General features: G+C 39.6%; 1 protein-coding gene across 1 annotated transcript; it reads left to right on the top strand.

Moving 5' to 3' along the window:
• The first annotated feature begins 5,085 nt into the window (after positions 1 to 5,085).
• On the top strand, positions 5,086 to 23,349 carry ext2 (exostosin glycosyltransferase 2). Its single transcript, XM_030125979.1, has 15 exons — positions 5,086 to 5,220; positions 5,782 to 6,124; positions 6,234 to 6,457; positions 6,654 to 6,743; positions 7,889 to 8,005; positions 8,642 to 8,837; positions 9,129 to 9,268; positions 9,359 to 9,452; positions 13,186 to 13,317; positions 16,122 to 16,311; positions 19,269 to 19,435; positions 20,046 to 20,189; positions 20,664 to 20,792; positions 21,299 to 21,381; positions 22,118 to 23,349. The coding sequence occupies exons 2-15, from the start codon at positions 5,810 to 5,812 to the stop codon at positions 22,254 to 22,256; spliced, it is 2,160 nt and encodes a 719-aa protein (XP_029981839.1). The 5' UTR covers positions 5,086 to 5,220; positions 5,782 to 5,809; the 3' UTR covers positions 22,257 to 23,349.
• The last annotated feature ends 16 nt before the right edge of the window (positions 23,350 to 23,365 follow it).

Below are 23,365 nucleotides of genomic sequence, written 5' to 3'. Positions count from 1 at the left end.
CAATAAAGACCCAAACATCCACTGGCAATCAAAAGCATCTACTGATGTAAATGCTTAATACCTGTTGATCCACTAATCCTATCAATACATGTAAATAATTGGTGTAAAATGTAGTTTATCATCTTTTCATGGTCATCAGATATGACCCATTTGGAGGTTCCGTAGTTACCGTGGAAACACTCATCTTCTACAACATTGATTCACCAGTAAAACCCATGGAATTGGGTCAGTGACAGTGGATGGAGACACTGGGTTAATGTTCAGTCAATGATACATTTTACTGAAAAAGTCACTTTTTCAGTTTTCTCTGTTTTTGATATAATAACCCTCAACTTTGATCGGAGCTTTTATGAACATCTTAATGATCAGCAAATTATATAATGGAAAATACTTGATTTTGACTGAAAAAATGCAAAATACCAAGGATGATAATAATAATAATAATAATAATAATAATAATAATAATAATAATAATAATAATAAATGGTGATAAATCACTTAAGAATGGTTAAATAGAGAGAAAAATTCATTTGGGAACTGACACAAAAGTAGCACTGGGTCTTTATGGGTTAACATCAAACTTAACCAAGCTTGTTCTTCTTATCAATGCTAAAAAGTATTTCAACTGTAAGGAGGTGAAAGTGTAGTTGAATGCTCTAGTAAAGTACTGTGAACTTAAGGTAAGGCTTTTACCTGTTTAAAGAATTCAATGTGTATTCAGGTGTTTTATGGCTGTTCACAGGCAAAATTGGTTCTTGATCAGAAAATATTCTAGATTGAGATTTATCACAACTCTGTACTAGAGGGAGTTGCATACATACTATTCTATGCACATTCACTGCAACATAATTTTGATAAACATATGCAATGTCCCAATATTTATTTCTGTTGTTTTCTGGACACATAATGTTGAACCTCAATCTGACCAACTGATGTGACCCTAGATCAACACACTGCCCCCACAGGTTTGTACTGTAGGCACTATGCATGATGGGTAATCAGTTCATCTGCCTCTTTTCTCACCCTGATGCCCCCATCACTCTGGAACAGGGTCAATGTGGACTCATCAAACCACAGGCCCCTTTTCCACTGAAACACAGTCCAGTCTTTACGCTCTGTATCAGATTGATGGTTGTTCAAAATATGTGACATTACTCACCATCAGTTGGAGCAGCAGTGAAATGAAACATTCACAAGTACAAAAGTAAAATGAATCCAAAGCATCATAACAGTAAGGACTAAGGAGCAATTTACTGCGCAATTAATTTTAACAATATTTGCATATTTAAACTTAGTAGTAAGTGTAGTGGCTTTACCTTTAACCACTACAATGGTGTGGAAGGGTTCAACCTGTTGTATTTTCGACGCGTGAATGAATGAATGTCCGGCTGGGCTTGTTTGTGTTTGGATATGCCAATCCATTTATTTTCCAGTGTAAAAGTCCAAGTGTTCACGATTGTCTTTCTAAATACTCTCGACATATAAACAAAATAGGCTTCTTAACACAAAAGAAGACATTCCAAAAGCCGACCAACTCAATCTCTTGCTTTCATGTTCCACGGTATGAAAATTGTTTGGGGCTGTCCTCACACACACCTCGCCCACCTCACACAGCAGGTATATGTAAGTTTACCACACCCAAGATGAATTGCACCTGTGGCAATCACAGCCACACCCACTAAACAATTAGTAAATTAAGGTCAAAACAAAAAGAGGAATACACAAACAAAACTGTATTTTAGCTCCAACACACTGGCCCCTAATTGAGAATGGCAGGAGGACATGAACAATTCAAAAATACAATTCACATAACGGAGCCAATATATTCACAAAAAGTCAAACAAAAATGGCCTCTTTATTAGAGTTTAATTTGCAGCTTCTTGGAGCAGGCAAAGCTTTGTTACTGGCCTAACCAGTGTCCTTGTTTTGGTTTTTATTTTGACTGAATGCACCAGACCTCTCCTGTCTGGATATGTCTCCAAAACTCTTCCTAGTAACCACGAACCTTGTGGAGCTGCAGTGAGTACAATATTTCTGGGGACAAGGCTTCGTCTCTCCTTAGCCCCCCCTCTGCCGTTCCTGTAGCAGAAACTTCTTTGAAACTTCTCATCTTTCCTAAATCTCCTTTTTAGTCCAAGAATGCATTGCCTTGCAACACACTGATTGTTTGGCAACTTCTCCAACTTTGTTATGGAGGTCCTATTAACAGTTGCGGCGGAATAGCCACTCTGACTTCGCTCCTCACTACAGGGTGAGTCAGAAAAAATGCTCTTTCCATTTAAAGAAATTGTACTGCTAAAACGGAAACACTGATTTTTCTTTTGACCATACACTTATATTGATGTGGTTATTGAGCATGTCTGGTGATGTAGTCATAGATTTATTGCATTGCATAAGAGAGAGAAGGTCCATTGTTTATTGGGCACTGAAATACCTGCCAACACAATGTATGCCACAGTGAACAAACTTGAAATTGACAACAATTACAGGAGTCGGGGCTTTGCTTTCACGCTCAGGACATAGGCCTACATGACAGTGCCCAGGGAGTTTTCATCATGGCAAGACCACAGCAATTGCAGGTATTATTTCCTCATCGCGTTGTCTGTTTGGGTCAGGAGAGAGAGTGGCCACCTAGATCCCCGAACTTGACCCCCCTTGATTTTTTCTTGTGGGGGTATCTTAAAAACCGTGTGTATCAGACTGTTCCACAAACTCTTCAGGAACTCCGAAATCGCATCACGGCTGAAATCCAAGCCCTACGACGAACACGAATGGCGAGAAGAGCTGTGTTAGAGATGCGACAACGAGCACAGATTTGCATCAATCTGAATGGTAGCCAGGTTGAAGGTCATGCCGGACGACTTCGTTGAGACAAAACATTTTGATGGCGAGTAAACATGCTGTAATGGTTGACAATTTCAGTTTCATTCACGGTGGCATAAACTGTGTTGGCAGATATTTCGGTGCACAATAAACAATGGACATTCCCTCTGTTATGCTATGCCATAAATCAATGATTCAATCGCCAGACATGCTCAATAACCACATCAATATGACTGTATGATCAAAAGAAAAATAAGCATTTCCATTTCAGTGGTACAATTTCTTTAAATGAAAAGAGCGTTTTTTCTGACTCACCCTGTATAATCTGAAAGGGAACCATTAATAACCCACCCCAATAGGGTCTTAATAGCATATGGCCCATTGCCATGGCTATTGATGACTTCCCATGGTTCCAGCAATTTAGAGGCGTTGGTTCCTATCAACAGCTCCACTTCAGCTTGGATACGAGGAAAAACAACACTATCCAAGTATGGCCACTTAGCTAGTTCTTCCTTTTTAAATATATTTCTTGTGCTTACAGACATTCTCTTCTGACTGTAGACCTTGGGTAGATGGTAAAATTGTTTACCATTGAGGCTTGCAATCTTCAAGTCTTTTAGCAGATAGCTGGGCACAGATGCCTTGGGGCCCATGGTTAACAAGCTGATTTATGCTTTCCTTCCATTAAGGTTCAGCTTTCTCATCAATGTTTCTGAGCAAAGTGTATCGGTGCTGCCTGGATCTAAAAATGCATATGTTTGTATTATTTTGTTTCCTTTGCTGGACTTCACTTGTACTGGCACAATTGGTAGAGTCCCATCACTGTTACCGGCAGTTCGACCGGATTCTGATTTGCGTCACCTTTATCAGAATCCATAATTTTCAGTACTCAACAGATCACAAAAAAAAACAATACCTGAAGTTCAACCTCATTAAACACAGTAAAGCACCATAAAAAGGTCAAAGTTTCATTGAAGAGTTAAACCGGTACTGTCATAGAGAAAACACATTCAAAATACAAAGTAGTCCCACCAATGCAGTGGATCTGTCCCTTTTTTCTGTGTGCACACAAACTGTTCAGTATATGGCCACATAATGTACACTGTTCCTAGCGCGCTGCATACCTTTACTTTTTGTCCGTGCGCCGAGAGGGATCCAGTTGTTACAGCGCGGTCCGTCCAAAGGGTGCCCGTACCGATTCACAGCCCTGATCCGCTGTCCTCCCGGTCCAAACGTGTGCAGCTCCGGTGTCCTCCCGGTCCAAACGTGTGCAGCTCCGGTGTCCTCCCGGTCCAAACCAGGTGCAGATTCGGTGTCCTGCCGGTCCAAAAGGCTGCCAATCCAGTGTCATGTACCGACAGCGGCCTTATGTTCCAATGCTACGCTGCCGGTCAGTCCAGGCTCTGCATCCAGTAGCGAAGTTTCAATTACTCTTTAAACAAAGAGCCCAATTTTCATACAATTTTTGTAGTGGCTTTACCTTTAACCACTACAACGGTGTGGGAGGGTTCAACCTGTTGTATTTTCGACGCGTGAATGAATGAATGTCCGGCTGGGCTTGTTTGTGTTTGGATATGCCAATCCATTTATTTTCCAGTGTAAAAGTCCAAGTGTTCACGATTGTCTTTCTAAATACTCTCGACATATAAACAAAATAGGCTTCTTAACACAAAAGAAGACATTCCAAAAGCCGACCAACTCAATCTCTTGCTTTCATGTTCTACGGTATGAAAATTGTTTGGGGTTGTCCTCACACACACCTCGCCCACCTCACACAGCAGGTATATGTAAGTTTGCCACACCCAAGATGAATTGCACCTGTGGCAATCACAGCCACACCCACTAAACAATTAGTAAATTAAGGTCAAAACAAAAAGAGGAATAAACAAACAAAACTGTATTTTGGCTCCAACAGTAAGGTTTTGAATCCACTACTTCCTTCTTGTGGATTATTTTCACTGTGTGTATTAGTACTTTTACTGAAAGAAATGATCCTAACACTTGTCGCATCTCTGTTTTTGTGCGTGTATCGAAGTTTAGAAGTTTGGTTCCCCTTAGAATCTGACCATATTTTAGTAAATAAAGTGAACAGCCAAACAAAATCCCAGCAATAAATCAGACCTGAGCACTAAGGCTCACAATGTGAACGTATCCCATGATATGTACAGGAAAAGTATGAATTAATGTGCCAAATAACCACCAGAGGGAAACACAGAATCTCCCTTGTGACAAAAATCAACGGGCTCAAAGCGAAAAAGATACACTTCCTGTTCTGGGCTCTCTGGTATGCTAATGCTAACTTGGTGCTACGCTAGCATCGGTGTTGTGTAGCTAGTTTTCAGTTTACTGCCATGAATTCAGCCTGAGCTATTATACCCGGTTTAGTCAAACGTCAAGGTAGGCAAAAACATACCTGTGATGCCAGGGACTAAAGAGGCTTTCCTTTTCTGGATAATTTCTGTATGATACAGTAGAATATTGAGAGTTGTCGGAAGGGAACTGACGCTAACTTAGCATGGTTGTTTACACAGCTGATTTATTCCACAGCGTTAGCTACACTTAGCAAGATGGGTACATATTCTTGTGAAGATGTATACTAATATTATCTGCGTGTTTTTGTTCATTCATTGTTAAAGTTTTCTTCATTTTTTGGCGTAAGTGTAAATGTTTTATGAAGGCTAACATTTGTTCGTAGCTAGGAGCTAAGTTGATTTAAGCTAAGTCAACGTAGCTAAGTATTCAGTACATGCAGACTAGGTGCGGTTGGTGAATATCAAAGACACTGAAAATCAGTGTCATATAATCGGATGGTTATTCCTAATTCTTTCTGTCGCATGTCTGCACTTCAGAGGTTGTAAATTGACGTCAAAGAGTTTAGATCGAGGAGGATGAGATGTTCTCGTCACAGGTAAATGTCGGTGTACTACTGTTTCTCATCACATGTGTTTGTCTTTATAGTGGCTGCTTGGACAGCTGGGTGTCTGCCATGTATCCCTCTGGTAAATACAGCTCACGGGGCCCGGCTCTTATCCCGCGGATGAAAACCAAGCACCGGATCTACTACATCACCCTCTTCTCAGTGGTGCTTCTTGGACTCATAGCCACCGGGATGTTTCAGTTCTGGCCTCACTCCATTGAGTCCACGGCTGACTGGACCCTGGACAAACGCAGTGTCCATGATGCACCACTGGTTCGCCTCCCTGTGTCCAGTCCCATTCCTGAGAGGGGAGACCTCAGCTGTCGTATGCATACTTGTTTTGATGTGTACAGATGTGGCTACAATCCTAAAAATCGAATCAAGGTAAAATCAAATTAAGTTTTGTCACACAAACAGATCACAGTCTTTAATTGTTTGACATTGTTGATAAAGTTGTAACCTAGTCGTTGAAACTGTTGCTTTTTTTTTTTAGGTTTACATCTACCCCCTGCAGAGGTTCGTGGATGATCTTGGGGTTCCTATCAGCAGCACAGGACTGTCACGGGAATACAACGACCTGCTCAGTGCCATCTCTGACAGTGACTTTTACACTGACGATGTCACTAGAGCTTGTCTTTTTATTCCGTCAATTGATGTTCTCAATCAGAACTCACTGCGTATTAGAGAGACTGCCCAGGCACTTGCAATGCTACCCAGGTAAATTTAAGTTGACACTTTTTAAATGTCAAAGTATTATAATTTTGGGGTAACAAATGTAAATTTTTCATGATATCAACGAAAACCTAGGTATAAATGAAACTGTCACCATTGAATTTCCCGTCAATCAGATAACCCGTTTGTCACTGATTATTTACTAATCATTACTGCATTTATCTTGTATATATTCTTGTAGGTGGGACAAAGGGATGAATCATCTGCTTTTCAACATGTTACCTGGAGGTCCACCTGACTACAACACTGCACTGGATGTACCCAGAGACAGGTTTGAAAAGTCACACTACCATAGCCTTTCAAGAATTAAGAATCTGTATTTGTCAGTATATACTCCACATATGGACTTGCAACGCACACACCAAAATTGAACCCCTGCATTTAACCCTTCACTAGCCCAGCATGCAGGAACACAACACACACTGCAGACTACATGCAGTGGGCTGCCATGTTAGGCTCCCAGGGACAAATGGGGTTCTAAGAGCCTTGATCAAGGGCACAGCAGTCAATAATTCCTTTTCGGGGAGTCGAACTAGCAACACTTTGGTCATAAGCAGATTCCCATCCTTGTAGGCCATGGCTGCTTCCATATTATAATAAGCTCTTGTAAGAAAATTTTGAGAATATAAAACCATCAGAGAGTGTAGTTTTACTTTCACTTATGCATAAATATACTGGGAAATGAAATACTTGTAATGCGAAGAATACAGAAATTAAATATAAAAAGAAAAATGTATTACTAAGGTAAACAAAGTGGTTGTTATTATTATAAAGGCTGTTTATAAAGTATTTTAAAGGCTGCTCCTTGAACTTAGGCTAAGTTTGGAGGAGACAGCATTAAAACCCAGTTATTCACAATGTGTTAAAATGTCCATTTGGCAAAGAGGATTTATTTAGGAAATACCACATTTATTATAAGAGGCCTTGAGGAGTTTCAAACGTGATCTTTTTTTTACTAGCGATGAGCTTATGTGTTTCAAGATGTCCTGTATATTAGAATGATGGTTGTGCATGGAAGAGTTTGGGTTTATGAACATACATCCTTGAGACGGTGAACACTATTTTTAAGTTTAAGGAATTCATCCAGCTGGACTCCATTTGACATGGAGCCTCATCAGAACCAGGTGTGTCTCTGACTGGCTATATGTTTTCACTTTACATTCACATTGACAGAGAGTAGGAAAGCAGATCCAGAATACATTTCATCACCTATACTGTATTTATTGTATATGGGTTCTCTTAACCAAGGCAAGCACCAAGTCTTGTTTGATGTCATCTTATGTCTCACATCACCATTAAAGATGACAGCAATATCTTTATATCTACGTGTGCACTCTGTTCCTGCGGCCTATTTGGTCAAACTCCATAGTATGTTGAAGCAGTGTCACAACCTGGGCTTCCTCATTTTTTTGTCAGAGCGTTGCTTGCCGGTGGTGGTTTTTCCACGTGGACCTACAGACAGGGCTATGACGTCAGTATCCCAGTTTACAGCCCTCTTTCAGCTGATGTTGAACTGCCTGAGAGACAACCTGGGTGAGCACATCTTACTGTAGGACATTCTCATTGACTTGTTTTAACGCATAAAGACCCAAACATCCACCACTGAGCGAAAGCATCTATTGATCTAAAATGTCTAATACCTGTTGATCCACTAATCCTATTAATATATGTAAAATTGAGGTAAAATGCTGTTTATCAGCTTTTCATGGTCATCATATACAACCCATTTGGATGTTTTTAGGCTCCGTAATGAACATGGAAACACTGTTATTGATTCATCAGTAAAACACGTGTAGTTTGACAGTGGATGAAGACAGTTGTTTTATATTCAGCTAATGATACATTTTATTGAAAAAGTCACTTTTTCTTCAGTTTTCTCAGTTTTGATGTAATAACCTTTGAATTCACTCTGAGCAATAATGAACATTTACGTCAGTGAATTAAATATAGGAAAATACCTCATTTTCACTGAAAAATTATAGATTCAGAGGATAATATTATGATAAATGGTGATAAATCATTTAGAAGCTGTGACAAAAATAGTTGTGGATCTTAAAAGGCTTAATATTAGAATCACAATAAACTTCTACTCTTTCTAGTCAATTAGGTCTTTCTTTAGGAATTTTTTAAAATGCTTGATAATTAGGTATGTATTTTCATTTCTCCCAGGCCGCGGCGCTACTTCATTCTATCTTCTCAGACCGCCATTCACCGAGAGTATCGAGCTGAGCTGGAGCGTTTGAAAGAAGAAAATGGAGAAGCACTGCTCCTCCTCGACAAGTGTAGTAACCTTTCTCAGGGAGCTGCTTCTGCTAGAAAACGCTGTTACAAGGGCCAAGTGTACGATTACCCACAGATCCTACAGGTGAAAAACACGATGCAATAAAAATCATGAAGTGCAGAGATTATTGAAATGCATTGCTCTTTATGACTTTGATCAAAAAACGTGTTAATGATAAATCCACAGTAGCCATACAACATAACTATGGTCAGTTAATTCAAAAATACAGCATGGGAGGATGAAACTAGAACTTAGAAGAAATTGATAACACTACCAAAGCATTTCTTCTAGTGGTGAAAATGTCTTGTTTTAAGATAAATCAAGTGTTTTTCTGTAACGCCAAATTACAGATGAACACTTTCATGTGTGTTACAGGAGTCTTCATTCTGTGTGGTTTTGCGAGGAGCGCGATTGGGTCAAGCAGCCCTCAGTGATGTCCTACAGGCTGGTTGTGTGCCTGTTATCCTTGCTGACTCCTACATATTACCTTTCTCTGAAGTGCTCGACTGGAAAAGGTATGTGTATGTGAGAGATCATCAGAAACATTCAGTGGGGTCCATCATATTCTGTTGTCAGTTTTCTTACTGTATGCTAATGTTTTTCAGGGCGTCTGTGGTTATTCCAGAGGAGAAACTCTCAGAAATGTACACCATCCTAAAGAGTATTCCTCACAGACAAGTGGAGGAGATGCAAAGACAGGTAACATTTACAAAACATTCCCGACATAAGTATTTTTGGTTTTGAACAAGAAAGGTTGTTCCATGTCAGAGATGTATCTGCAATCCACTATGTGAGACACGTGTACACTTGGATATTACCTCCGCTTTAACTATGTTGATTTAAGCTCAATTGAAACACATCCTTGATGCCTCGTTCTTTGTCTATTTGATATGTGCATTGAGCCACAGTAAACAAATATGAGAGGAGTGCACCAGTTCAGCTGCTCCTCATTCCCTTGTATCAACTCTACATCCATTTACCAATTACACCGGCCAAACATACATTTTAGACCAAGGGCTCAGAGAGAGGCTCAGGGTTGGATTACACTTTACAAGGTCTATAGTACTATGGCTTGCTCGTGACGTTTGGGGCATGCTGGTTGCATTGTTCCATATCTGTAGTTCTGAGTAGACCAGAGTTTTAACAAGATAAATGGACAGAAATGAAGCTGATTACACTTTTTCATGATGTGTGTGAATGCTGTTTGACTTTTGGTTAGCACACCCAAACATTGTTTTAAATAAAGGTCATTCTAGTTGGTAGTGCTCAGAAACTAAATGCTTAAAGCCGCTATTACAGCATAGCTTCAGTACTACTGATAAGAGTTTCACTAAATTGACCAGCAGAGGGCTCAGCAGTCTTTACTTTTACTGCATCTCTGTTTTTTCCCCATGTGGTCAGAATTTTATGCTTACATATGTGCTACATAGACGGTAAATCAAAGGGAGAACCATACAACTTGTGACAGCTTATTTTAATTTTATTTGATATAGTTCAGAAGACAAAAACATACAATAGAGCTATCCTTTCTAAGAGCCCGAGGCCAGGGAGCTAAGACTAGTAATGTTTTCTGGATAGAAAACAGTGTGTTTGTTTTAATAGGCAAAAAGAAAAACATGCTATTTTTTCTGAATAAAGATTTCCAATTAGTATTGATTGTTTTTTAGTGGTAGTGGTCATGATGGAGTGACAAGTTTTTACATCATATATGGATTTTTTTTTCTCTCCGACTACAGCAGACATCTACATTCATGGTAGAACAGATATTTGAGTTTTGACCTTTTTTTTATTTATATTTTAATTTTAATGGCTATGACTTAGTTTACTGTTTTTAAACTTTCATTCAGACACTGCAGGCGACTTGTTTTCAATAGTTCAGAGTTGACTTCACACCACATGTTGGTAATTTAGTTAATGACTCTAAAAAGGTGCTAAACCAGTTCTAAGATGTGAGACATGGCTTTAGACCATTGCGTTTATTTATTTACTTACTTATTTATTAATGTTGGGGAGATGCTATACAGACTAAGGACTCTAGCCTTTTGGGATGGTAATTAATGTGGCCTCTTGGTTAGTAGGTCATGCAGTAAAGATGTCTTTAACTGAACAGTTTGGTAATGCTGATTTGATCTTATTGATTTACCACCAAGGTTTTTCCATCAGATTTCTCTGGTCATTTGTTGCTCTCACAAAGCAGGAATTAAAACATCACAGCTCACAGTTAATTTTGGAATATAAGAACAGATGAGAACACGGTAGAGTCCTGTGTTGTGCATTTGTTTCTGGCTTCTAACTCTCCATGAAGTGTAGAACCACATGTCATTGGAGTAGTTAGTAATCCACTAAACCACTACCTTATGTAGCCTCACTAGCAATGCTGTGTAATCTCATACGAACCCTGCTGCTAAGGCCATGTCCTCAGTTGCTGTCTTCTGAACCCTAGTCCCACCAGCTTTTAATTTAGACATTTTAATAAGGTCTGAATTACACCTGGGATATCAGGTAATTACAATAAATAATTTGAGTGTATAAGCAAGGGACTGATCACAGTGAAAAGCAAACTGCTAATAAATCTTTAGCAAAATAATATTCCCAGTGAGCAGCTTGTATGGTTGAAACAGACCTGGTTCCACTGCTGTTTTTGATTATGTCAAATACACTAATGATTGCCTGGTTCTGTCCACAGCTCACTGCCTGCCAATTCTGCTCTATAGGATGAATCATCTGTCAGGCACTTGACAACTTCCACTGCATTACAGAAAGTGATGCAGACTACTGTGCTCTAAACGGAGTCTGATCACACTTTGACCTTTTACTTTAACAATTCAAACTGTAACAGACCAGAAGCTGTTTGTGACTTCTCTGATCTTAAAGACAGAGGAATACTCAGGTCTACTACAAAAATTGAGAAGTAATCCAGATCTGTAGGATCTGACCCCCATGTGGCTGTTTTTATTATTTTTCAATTTTTGCAGCACATTACCAGTTCCCGTTTACATAATTAATATTTGTCATTTGTGAATAAATTGTGGTTAGCTTGTGGACTGGGTCAAAGTTGGTTTTTAATATTTGAACTGCCGCACGTTTCACACATGACATCAAACAGGAAAGGAGAATAGACCATGGTTCTAGGCTGGATGCTACAGTACAAAGTTCCGTCTTTCAAGACAGGAAAAGTCTCTTCTTCCCTGCTCATAAAAATTCCTGTAGGCGCTGGAAGAGGGTGGAGGGTGGTGGGATGAGCCCTCAGGCCAGCACAGTTTGCTTTTTGCGTCCTCCCGGCCGGATAAGAAACTTTCATCACTGGCTGATTTATGGGCCGTTGGGATTCCCCCCTGAGACTAGAAAGTCTTTTTGGATTCTCCTCACCCTTTCTATAAAAATAAATGCTGTTTTTGTGTTGTTTTACATCTCTAATGCATGACATCCCATATTGGCTGTGCTTAGGCATTGGTCATGAGCTAGCAGGGGCTGCCTTTGTTTTACACAGGACACACGTCACACAATAGTACACACTGGTGCATCAAATGTGGGACGAGAATGAAAAGCAGCACAGATTTGTACACAAAAATATTCACACCCTCTTCCTTGGAATTACAGGTCATTTAGGACCCAGTGGGGTGGAGTCAGACCAGTGTAGTACCGTAGCTTTTGGATGTAGACAGTGTTGTTTGAAGCTTCATTAACTGTTATAGGTTTCTCTCGCCTCTGAACTGTCCCTTGAAGTTTAACGAATAGGGGCCAAGGGAAAGGACCTGCAGGAGGCAACAGGGGCTGGACTCATGTCATGGTCGATGCTTCTACTGTCAGCCTTCAAAACATACATAAATCATGTGTGTAGGTTGTGAAAATACTTTTTACAGTTCATCTTATCTGCATTTTGTCCATAGCCATAAGTCAAAACTACCAGATTTTTTTTTATTCATGTTTTCCCTTGTGACTAAAAACAGGACAAAGGAGTTCTGCAAAGTGAGCTGTGAATTCAGGCAGCTGGAGCTGGGTGTTTCCAGCTGATGAGATCTAAGATACAGATTAAGATCAGTTATTAATAAATTCTGGTATTCACATCAAACACTTGGTGAGGTAAAACAGGCAAAGTCAAAAAGATTTCAGAAGACTTGAAAAAGTGTTGTTGAAGGTCAAGATGCCTGGAAAGGCAGCAAAAATGTATTGATAGACTTGGATCAGAGGAAAAAGAGCTTTGAAGTCACACTGGTGTTTGTTTTCTAAAACTTTTTACAACCTTTTTTAACCAGCTTCAACAAGGTATTGATCTTTCCATTTGTGTATTTTCTGCACCTACAGTAAAACTATTTCTTGGTGTTTTACAGAAACATGTTGTGTGATTAACATGCAGCCTGCTTAGTGTACCATGCAGTGTTCATTTTGTGTTTGCATGTGTTCATATTATTTTGTCTGTTTTGTCTTTTAGGCACGCTGGTTCTGGGAGGCTTACTTCAGCTCCATGAAAGCTATTGGATTGACAACACTCCAGATCATCAATGACCGCATCTACCCTTATGCTGCACGCACATATGAACAGTGGAACAACCCACCTGTAGTGGTGCGTAACTGTTTGATCCCGATATTGAGACACATTTTGCAAGTGCTTGCAACGTACATCCTTTTAACTTTTGTGTTTGTCTTTTTGTAAAGACAAATTCAGGAGGTTTGGTCATAATAAAAAGTAGTTTCAATATCCATACCTGGAAAGGTGTGCAGACTGTATTCTACCCTACAGATGTGATGATGTAAATCCGTCTCTCTGGTAGTAACTGTAGATGCCTGCCCTCTCTCTAAAGCTCCACACTTCACAGTTTGGTATAAACCCAGCAAGTTCTGAAGCAGTCAGTTTGCGTCAGCAGTTATGAACTAGGAGGATGCCTCCGTTGTGGTGAAAAATAAGTTCCTGCATGTCTGAGTCATTGTGTTTGTAGAGAGTACAGTGAATGTGAAGAATAGTGCGTGTGTGTTTAGCATCCCTGTGGTTCTCAGAGTTTGTGGCTGCAGACAGCCTGGCTGGGCGACCATCTCTCAGGAGCTGTTAATCAGCCCAGTCTGATCTGAAGTCTTCTCCATCTTTAGCCTGTGGCTTTATGGCATTTGCGTGTGAGCGAATGAGAGTAGATAAATAGTTGTATTTTTGGATGTTTTCAGATGCATGCATGTGTCCCCACATTAGAAACCATGTAAATGGTAACAATAGGTTCAGATAGTCAGGTTGTTTTGGTGTATACTGCCATAGATCTCAGAAGTGTTTCACATTTAGGCTACAGTAAAAGGTTTTTATTCAGCTGTGTGTTTTCCTCTTAGCAGGTTCATCATTAAACAGAAGTTACACTTGATGTTCTCAAATATTTGGTTTTCGGTATGAAACCTGTAGTGCGATTTATCAGTATCACTCAGCGCTGAAGGTTTGTCCAGACCCATCGCAGGTTAAGTGTGTCAGGGTGCAGACCTTTGGCCGTTTCTGCCTGTGATGAGGATGAAGTGTTTTCTCGATGGGTTCCGTGAATGGATGGTGAGAAGAACATAGAAGAGCACTAAATAAATCAGGCAGAGATTTTTCTTTCCCCCTCTCCTCCTGTAGTCTTTAGACTGGTAATTGAAAGCAGATTTTTCAGGCTTGCTGGTGCCTTTGGAGGGGGGGGTTTCAGAATAGGGGACAAGCTGCTTTTTGTTTCAGAGTTGTAAGGTAGAGGCATCTCAGACTTCATAGATTTTCAAGTGTTAAAAACAGTTTCTTTTTGGCTTTTAATGAATCACCTGTGAGATCACCAGCTTGTTAAAATGCAGAGTGCTGTCTCGAAGCATTTGTAAAAGCTGGATTTCAACTGAAAGAAATAATGTGAGGATAATTAGTAGATTAACAAATCTGCTATACTTTAAATGTCTGTACACTTGTATTGAGTTTTAAGTTCTTTATAAAAGTGCATCTGTTTCAGTGGGAGTGTTTATAGACATCAAAAAATTATTGCAAATACTCATGATTGTGAGTGTTTATCTTTTAGAAAGTCTACATAGTGAAGTGAATGAATGAGTGAATTGAGGGAGTTCAAACAAGCAAATAAAACCCATCGTCATTAGTGTAAATATAAAGTATATACTGGATAAAAAACCAAATTAACCCCTTTAGATCTGTCAGCGACACATTGAGCTGCGGCTGTCTTTTATTCTAATTGATCTTGGTTAACAAATGACTTAAGTGGTCTCTGCTTCTTTTACTCTGTTTTAATGCATCTGTGCTGCGTGTATGTGTTAGTTTAATTATTTCCTCCACCGCTCGTATGACGACGTTACAACAATTGCGAGGAAGTTTCCACTTGCTAGTAAAGCGATTTCTTTTTTTTTTTTATTGGTGGATGAGTGACTGATGTTTAAAAGGCAGTGGCTGTGTCTCTGTTGACAGACTTGTGTTGATGCTGTGGAAGGAGCCACATAATCACTGTGTGTTTGTGGCCACCTGGGAGCGGAGCAGAGACAGGGTTTATATGTACATCAAGAAGCCCACAGACTCAGTGTTACAGACTGACTGTCACTGTAACCAGGGTGGCAGCCTTTGATGAAATGTATGCAGTCTTATTGGTAAAGATCCACCATTTGCCAGTGCTATGGCTGTGTCTGAGAAAATAAAGATATGGGAAAGGAGAAGAAAGTTAAACTATAGGTGCACACTAACATTTTGAGTTTTTGTGCCATTCTAGCCCAAATTAAGGGAGCTTTAAGAATGCAGTGTGTGGTGCACACATAGCATAGCATTAGAATGCATGCCTTTCGCTAGTGTTGCAGAAAATGTCACTTGATCTGAGCTGGAGTCAGTGTAGCTCACAGGCTTTACAGGCAATTTTTATGGGGAACACTGAGCGAAAAGCCAAGTTCCATATGACAATAGGTAGCCACTATGTATACCTGACAACACTGCAATACACCTGCACTTCTTAATCTGTAAGTAGTTTCAGTCATTAAGTAGTACATTAGACTTTTTGGATAGTTTTGTGTATGAATGAGTTTTTCCTCTTAACTGTCCTTTAGTACTACTGCTCCTGTGAGACTGCTCGGGTGTTCTGGGTCAGTGTCTGACTGGAGCCTTTCAGCATAGACTGCTTTGCTTCTGTTAGGCCCTCAGAGACATTATTGGAGGATTCTTGTTCCGTAATAAAAACCATCATCTGGAAATTACAGCAGGTGACCTCACTGTCCAGTGAATCACTATTACAGTGCATTAAATCATGGAAAACATGACAGATGAGGGTGACAGAAGATGAGGGGCCAACTGAGCAGTAGTTTTCAGGATTCAAAAGTTGTGTTTTTATTTTTCTCTTAACAGCTGATGTCTCATTTTGGTGTCTTTGTTTTCTGTTTGTATAGAAGTGGTCTAGTGTCAATAGTCCCCTGTTCCTGCCACTTATTCCACCAAGAGCACCTGGATTCACAGCGGTGGTGCTGACGTATGATCGTGTGGAGAGTCTCTTCCGGGTCATCACAGAAATCTCCAAAGTGCCCAGTTTGGCCAAACTGTTGGTGGTGTGGAATAACCAGAATAAGAGTCCTCCAGAGGGTGAGTATAATCAGGATTAGAATCAGCTTTATTTGCCAAGTATGTAAAACACATACAAGGAATTCTCTGCCAGTAGATGTTGTCTCTTGTAAATTACAAATACAAGATTTGGAAAAAAAATAAAAAACGAAGAAAAACAAAATACGAAAAAGACACTCCACATTCATATAAACTCTATATACAAAGATTGAATCTAAAGAAAACAGTGTTTATGAAGCTTTTCAAAAGTGCAGTTGTATTTCTTGTCAATTGTCAGCTGCATTCATAGCCAAAACTAATTCTGTTATAGCCTTATTGACACTTACACCATTTGGATTTTGAGGTTGCAGTGCTGTTGAATTGTTCTGTGTTGTACTAAATATGTTTCTTGTATGTATATTCTTTCCAAACAAATTAATCATGCTATGTTTCCTCTAAACTGACCCGTTTACATTAGCTACACCAGCCTGTAACCTCACTCCTAATACTACTGTAAAGTAAGGTGATGCAAATGTTAACTGAATGACTGACTTGTATGTGCAGACTTTTTTTTTTTTGCATAAACACCTGCTTGATTTAAAAAAAAAAAAAAAAAAGATGGAAAATAGTGCTACAAGTGTACTAAGATACTGGCACCACTAAATTCACCCAGAAACATCTTGTGAGTGGGAATAATTTTCCCCATTTTTTGTTCCTGCCATGGTGGTTTTAAAGCCTGAAGTGGAGCCTCTGATGTACAACAGATGAGTGATAATGGCAAGAGCAGCCAAATCCCATCTCTCTAGAATAAGAGCTGTCATGTCATGCTGAATGCTGGAGCCGTAGTTCTCTGGCTTTCTCTGAGAGTGAAGAAAGGGTTCTCCAGCTCTGTAACATGTTGCCCTCAAACACAAAAGAGTGACAAGTGATTGTATCACAGCTGAGGTGTTCATGTGGTACACAGAAAAAGTACATTATCTGTACAGAATATATGCAATGTATAGACAGGTGATAAATATATTTACTATTCAGTCAGTACTGACTCATTATTTTGCCTTTTTTCTTCTAGTATACACACACAAAATACATCAGTATGTGTCAGTTCTGGCTGAACAGTTAATATTTTGTATGTTTTGGGGGGGTTTTTGGGTTTTTTTTCCCTGTCCTGTATATTGGGTTTTTTTTCTGTCACGGTTGTTTAGTTTGTGAAAAGACTTTGCCAGTAGCAGTCCATCAGATATCTGTCAAGACAAGCTCCTATTAGTTGTTATTTATCGCACCCGACACTGTAATTGTTTGCCTTAATATGGCAATTAAGTATATACACCCATTTGCTGTATCTTACTCAACTCGAGGCTTAACCCAGACGGAGACTGTTCTTCACCAGGAATTAAATCTGTCCTGGTGCTGAACAACTCGGCTAATGTAATGAAGTAATGAGACGACTTTGAAGTGCTCCCTCGTGGCTGTGAGTTGCCTTTTCATTAGAGGAATCAGCGGCGCCTGGCTGGAGCTTTGTGACCCATTAGAATTAACAAGGGGCCACTGACGGGTCAGACTCATGTGGCTCAGCCCGGTATGAAGGCAGATATCTGCCGCGTTCACACCAAACCTCCATCTGATGTGTTCACAAGCTGCTGTTCTCACATCAATTGTTTTTTAACCTGCTTAATAACTTTCATATTGTCTTGACATGATTATATATGCCTGTGGTTCCACCAAAAAAGCCTAATACATGAAAGTAATCAATTAACTATTAGATTTTTTAATTGTTAGACTTGATATTGTTCAGTTTGCTGCTAATGTTGCGCAACAATTCAGCCATTTTTGCTGGGTCTGGTACACTTGGAAATGAAAGAAGGAACGGCAGCATAAACGGAGTGAAAGGAGAAACTCTGAGCATTTAACATAGCCACTTTCTTGACAATAGCTTTTGACAGGAGGCTTCAGACGTGGTTAGGGCAACTTGCAGCCCCTCTAATAGTCTGCCAGGACCCTGTTACACTATTAATGAGGGGACACATTTCTGTATGATCTATCTGTGCCATAGTCCGTGCCATGGACACTACCCAAGGTCTTTGAAATGTTCCCCTGAAAAAACACACTGTTGATCTGCCTCATGAAGAATTGAAGTGTGGTTAGATTTGCACGTGCTTGAGGTTAGCATAGTGATACCAGTGACGGGATCCAGTGAGTGAAGTTTAGCTGCCAGATTCACCAAGACAACTTCAGATGTCTCTGTCCATGTTGAATGACTCATAATTCAAAAGGCGTCTTTAAACACTAATAGTGTCCATACTCATATTTTTAGTCAACCCTTAAAATGACTGGAAAAAACAGTGCACAGTGCGTCCACAGATCCTTAAAACATCTTAAATGTGATTGTCCTAAATTAAGGCCTTAATTATCCATAAAATTGATAATTATCCTTAAATCTGTCACTCATCGGTCTTAAAAATTCTACAGACACAATAACTGATTATTCTATATTTGCTTCTGAAATCTTTGTATTTGATGTGTAACATTTTATCATAATGGAGATGGGAATAAGTGGAGCCACCGACAGTCATTGATGGGTGGAGGGGTTCAGGGGTATGAGCTGTAACAGCGTGACCATGACTAAAAAAAACAGTCATGGAGAAATGTAAATGTAACATTAGCTGGATTGAAACAGTTAAGACTAGTTCAACCCAATAACTATGGGCCAGTTGTACTGTTATTTTTGTGAAAGAAAGATCTTAAATTTGATAAGAGAAGCCTTGAAAAATGTCTTAAAAAGACAGTTTTGCTTCCTCAAACCTGTAGATACCCTGTGTGTATGATCAAATTGTATTTAAAAATCTTATAACAACCAAGATTTGTCAATAAAATAATTTACTGGATGTTGTTTATAATGGTTTTCTTTCCCCATCTCCTTAAATATTGGCTTATTCTTTCAGTTCTATGTCTGATAAGCTCCTTGTTTGATGTTTTTTGTTGCATCGTTCTATTTGTTGCAGAATCACTCTGGCCAAAAATCGGCGTCCCTCTAAAAGTTGTACGAACGAAAGAGAACAAGCTGAGCAACCGCTTCTTTCCCTACGACGAGATTGAGACCGAAGCTGTGTTGGCGATCGACGATGACATTATCATGCTGACATCTGACGAGCTACAGTTTGGCTACGAGGTGAGAAAAAAAAAAAACCCTAACCTTGACGGTACTTTTCCATCCTCTGTGTGATGGCAGGTAATGAAGGGGACCGTTTCAAGTTGATCCTGGAGTTTAAAGTCATTCAGGCAGATTAGGGTCTCGTTCTCCACTGAGTGTTTGATGTGTGAAGAATGATGACAGGTCTGAAGCTGATGCTTTCCATGCCCACATACCTGCTGTGTCCCACTTTGCCAGGCACACTCACCTGAATGCATTTAGGAGCTATTTAATAAAATTGTGTTCAGTTTAAGGATAATTACGCAGAATTAGAGGCAGGACACTGCAGTTGAGCTGTCTGTTTGACTGACTACATGACAGTATTTTTTGCTTTTAGTAGAAGTACAGCTGGATGTAAGGGAAAGCATATTTATCTCAGACTACCAGCAGTTACATCAGATCAAATGTTCACCTCCTTCACAAATGCAGATGTGTTCTAAATACACACTTAATAATATTAATAATAATAATAATAATAATGATACATTTTATTTGTATAGCATTTTCAAGATACTCCACGATGCTTCATTCACCTTTGAGTGTAAACTGTCTCTTCTAACTCTGTTTTCATTGTTGTCCTTGGTTCCAGGTATGGAGGGAGTTCCCCGACAGACTGGTGGGTTACCCAGGCCGGCTGCACCTCTGGGACCACGAAATGGGAAAGTGGAAGTATGAATCTGAGTGGACGAACGAGGTCTCCATGGTTCTGACCGGAGCTGCCTTCTACCACAAGGTGACCTGGCTCACATTATGTCGTTTTGGCTGCTTAATCTTTGACCCTGCCTCTGTCACGTGAAGTTCTGCTGGAGATTAATAGTAGGATGTTGGCACTGCTCCTTACCAACAACAAGGAAATTGTCTTTGTGTGTGTGTGTGTGTGTGTGTGCGCGCGCGCGCGCGTCTGGGGGTGCTTGCAAAAGTGCGTGGAGATTTTCCTGTAGACCTCTGTTTTTGCTTCATGAAGGATTGTAGGCTGAAAAGATTAGAGTGATAAATGATTGGTATGTCGTAGGTAAAGCAGCGTTATCTCCCTTTCACTTAAAAGCTCACACTCACATTAGTTCAAAGCTCTTTCCTGGTTTCCTCCTACATATTCTCAGGTCATTGTGTCACAGAGTCATTGCATTCATGCACATAATAGATTATGTCTGCATTGTATCTACAACAGCGCTCCACGCTCATGCGTTGTTCTGAATTTGTGTTTCAGTACTTCAACTATCTGTACACGTATAAGATGCCTGGAGACATCAAGAACTGGGTGGACGCTCACATGAACTGTGAAGATATTGCCATGAACTTCCTAGTGGCAAACATCACCGGCAAAGCCCCCATAAAGGTACATTCATAGCCGGGACTGGTCTGAGACTGGTCTGGGTGCCTTGAGTCTGACAGAACAGACCAGCATCTCTGGGTCTGATCAGTTCTCACCCTTTTACTTGACTGCCTCTCCCCCTCCTCATCCCATCGACTTCGCCCAGGTGCAGGGGCCCGGGCTAAAGCCTGGCCTTAACCTCCCTTATCTGGGTGTCACTCACTGGCACTCCCCCTCGGAGTGTGTTTTCCTAAGCTCACCGGGGCTCACACACACCCTGCCATCAAATCATATGCCGCACACTTCCATACGCCTGCGCCAGTGCTCCTACCTCCTAATCCATCTAAAACAGGTTCCTGAAAACAAAACAAAAACCCTCTTCCCCTCGCCTCCCTGCCTATAGATTTAAAGATTTAATTATTCCTCATCACACTGGACAGTTTATTAGCCTCTGTCTGGGCCACTGAAGTTTAACATACAGTTAAAATGAGCTGACATTAGTGGTGTGATGTTGTTCTGCTTCTGTTTAGGTGACCCCCAGGAAAAAGTTCAAGTGTCCTGAATGCACTGCCATTGATGGACTGTCGCTGGATCAGACACACATGGTTGAGAGGTACGATGCTTCACATGTAGAAGAAGATTAAACAACTGGAATGAAATCACTTGTTTTTGTGTAGCTATTGTACTTTGTTGGTTATATTTTTTCGTGCATTACACCTACCTATTTTTTATCTGTAATATTCAGGGTTCGTACAGGCGCTTGAAATCCTTGAAAATACTTGAATTTCAATATTTAAGTGCTTGCAATTATAACTATGTAATGTGATTTATTTATTTATTTGTTTTTAATTGTAACTAACTGCCAGGTTACATGCCAAGCCAAAGCTACTTGCAGAGAGGTGATACATTTTGAAAAATAAAACTTTATGTCAAAAAAGAAAATTCACAGGTACTCTCCGGTGGACTCCAGGTACACTTTTATCTTAATTTTTGTCTCAGTGTGAGTGTAACTGAAGAACACCATGTGGCTTCCCTTTTTTTGGATAAAACTTTGTGTTCCCCTTGAATTTCTAAACTTTTTTGCTATTATGAAAGATAATTTTAGGTGTTTATAGCATAATACAATGTACAATGTATGTATGATTGTATGTATTCTTGTAGATATGTATTTTACCACAGCGATAAGGTGCTGTGCTGGAAAAATTTGAAAATGACCCTTAAAAGTGCTTGAATTTGACCTTGAAAAATGTGTACGAACCTTTAATATTATAAAGGAAGAAATGTGACACACAAATCTGACAGTTATAATACCACTAACAAACCATTCTCCATTGCGTTTCCCTCCACAGATCTGAGTGCATCAATAAGTTTGCTTCTGTTTTTGGAACTATGCCGCTGAAGGTCGTGGAACACCGTGCAGACCCAGTACTCTATAAAGACGACTTCCCAGAGAAACTCAAGAGCTTCCCCAACATCGGCAGCCTCTGACCAGTCTGCAGCAGATGTCTGGACCTCGTCGCAGCCTGAACCAGTCCAGACTTGCCACAGATATTGTCTTTTCTATCGGATCATCAAATGTCAGACTGCAGCAGCACAAACCCAGACTGTTCAGCACACCCTTATTAGATTTTTACGTTGGTTTATTTTATGTTTGATTCCAATAGAGAAGTTTTTAATGTCATTGTCTGAAACTCTTCCTGTTGTTGTTGTGCTGAATTAATTTTTAAAAAAGGACAAAAGTACCAATACAAACAAGATGCCAAAAATTCCAAACTGCTTGTGGAAGGACAGAGTCAGATGTTTGATAAATATGATTGGAGGCGTGTGGTCCCCTCTGTTACTGTTGTGGAGCTGGAAACAGGTCTCCAGCTGCTCTTGAATCAGTGTATACAGTGTATATACAGTATATAAATATATTGCAGCAGTGCTGTAAAGTAGTCATAATTTATTCTATTTCAACTAGGATTTCAAAGGTCTAATACTTTTTTTTTTTCTTTTTTAGCTGCACTGTACAAAAGAGAAAAAAAGTAAATGCTTTTTTTAATTTACATGATGCCATAAAGAATTCACTGTCATCAGTGTACACTTTAAATGAATGTGATAAAATACACAGCATGGACACTAAGATATAATGTACAGTAAATGGCTCACTTCGGTTATTCAAAGTTGGTATTGTAAATTGTTTATTTTTTAACGTGAGGAACTGCTGATGAAAAGTATTTCTGAGCTACTGGAACATCTTGAGTTGTAATGTTTTCTACCTTTGTGAGTCTAACAAATTTCCCTTTTATCCTTCAGCTGGTAAATATGAGTGCAATGTTTTTATTTTCTTCCTTTTAGATGTTTATGATCATAATGCTGTTCTGTAGTTTTCAAACATTCAGTATTTTAACTTATGTTAACAAGGAGAACTGTGTTTTTGGACATAACATTTCCCTCTGGCCTTTTTTTTATTTGCCTTTTTTTTTTTTTTTTTTTACATCATTGAAACAGTTTTGATGTTTTGGCTGAGTTTATGTACAGTTTGTACATATATATATGACTTTGTAATACATGACAAATAAAGAGCGCATTAACAGCTCTTATAGTTTTATTGT

This window comes from Sphaeramia orbicularis, chromosome 3 (genome assembly GCF_902148855.1).
Source record: "Sphaeramia orbicularis chromosome 3, fSphaOr1.1, whole genome shotgun sequence".
In the NCBI taxonomy this organism is placed as follows: Eukaryota; Metazoa; Chordata; class Actinopteri; order Kurtiformes; family Apogonidae; genus Sphaeramia; species Sphaeramia orbicularis.
This window is presented reverse-complemented; position numbering and strand designations above follow the sequence as displayed.

What these genes read in the sequence shown, in the direction of transcription:
- ext2 (XM_030125979.1), top strand. Translation starts at nt 5,810, where the DNA reads ATGTATCCCTCTGGTAAATACAGCTCACGGGGCCCGGCTCTTATCCCG. An exon ending in GCACTTGCAATGCTACCCAG is followed by an intron (nt 6,458 to 6,653) that starts GTAAATTTAAGT and finishes ATATTCTTGTAG; the next exon opens with GTGGGACAAAGGGATGAATC. An exon ending in CTGCCTGAGAGACAACCTGG is followed by an intron (nt 8,006 to 8,641) that starts GTGAGCACATCT and finishes CATTTCTCCCAG; the next exon opens with GCCGCGGCGCTACTTCATTC.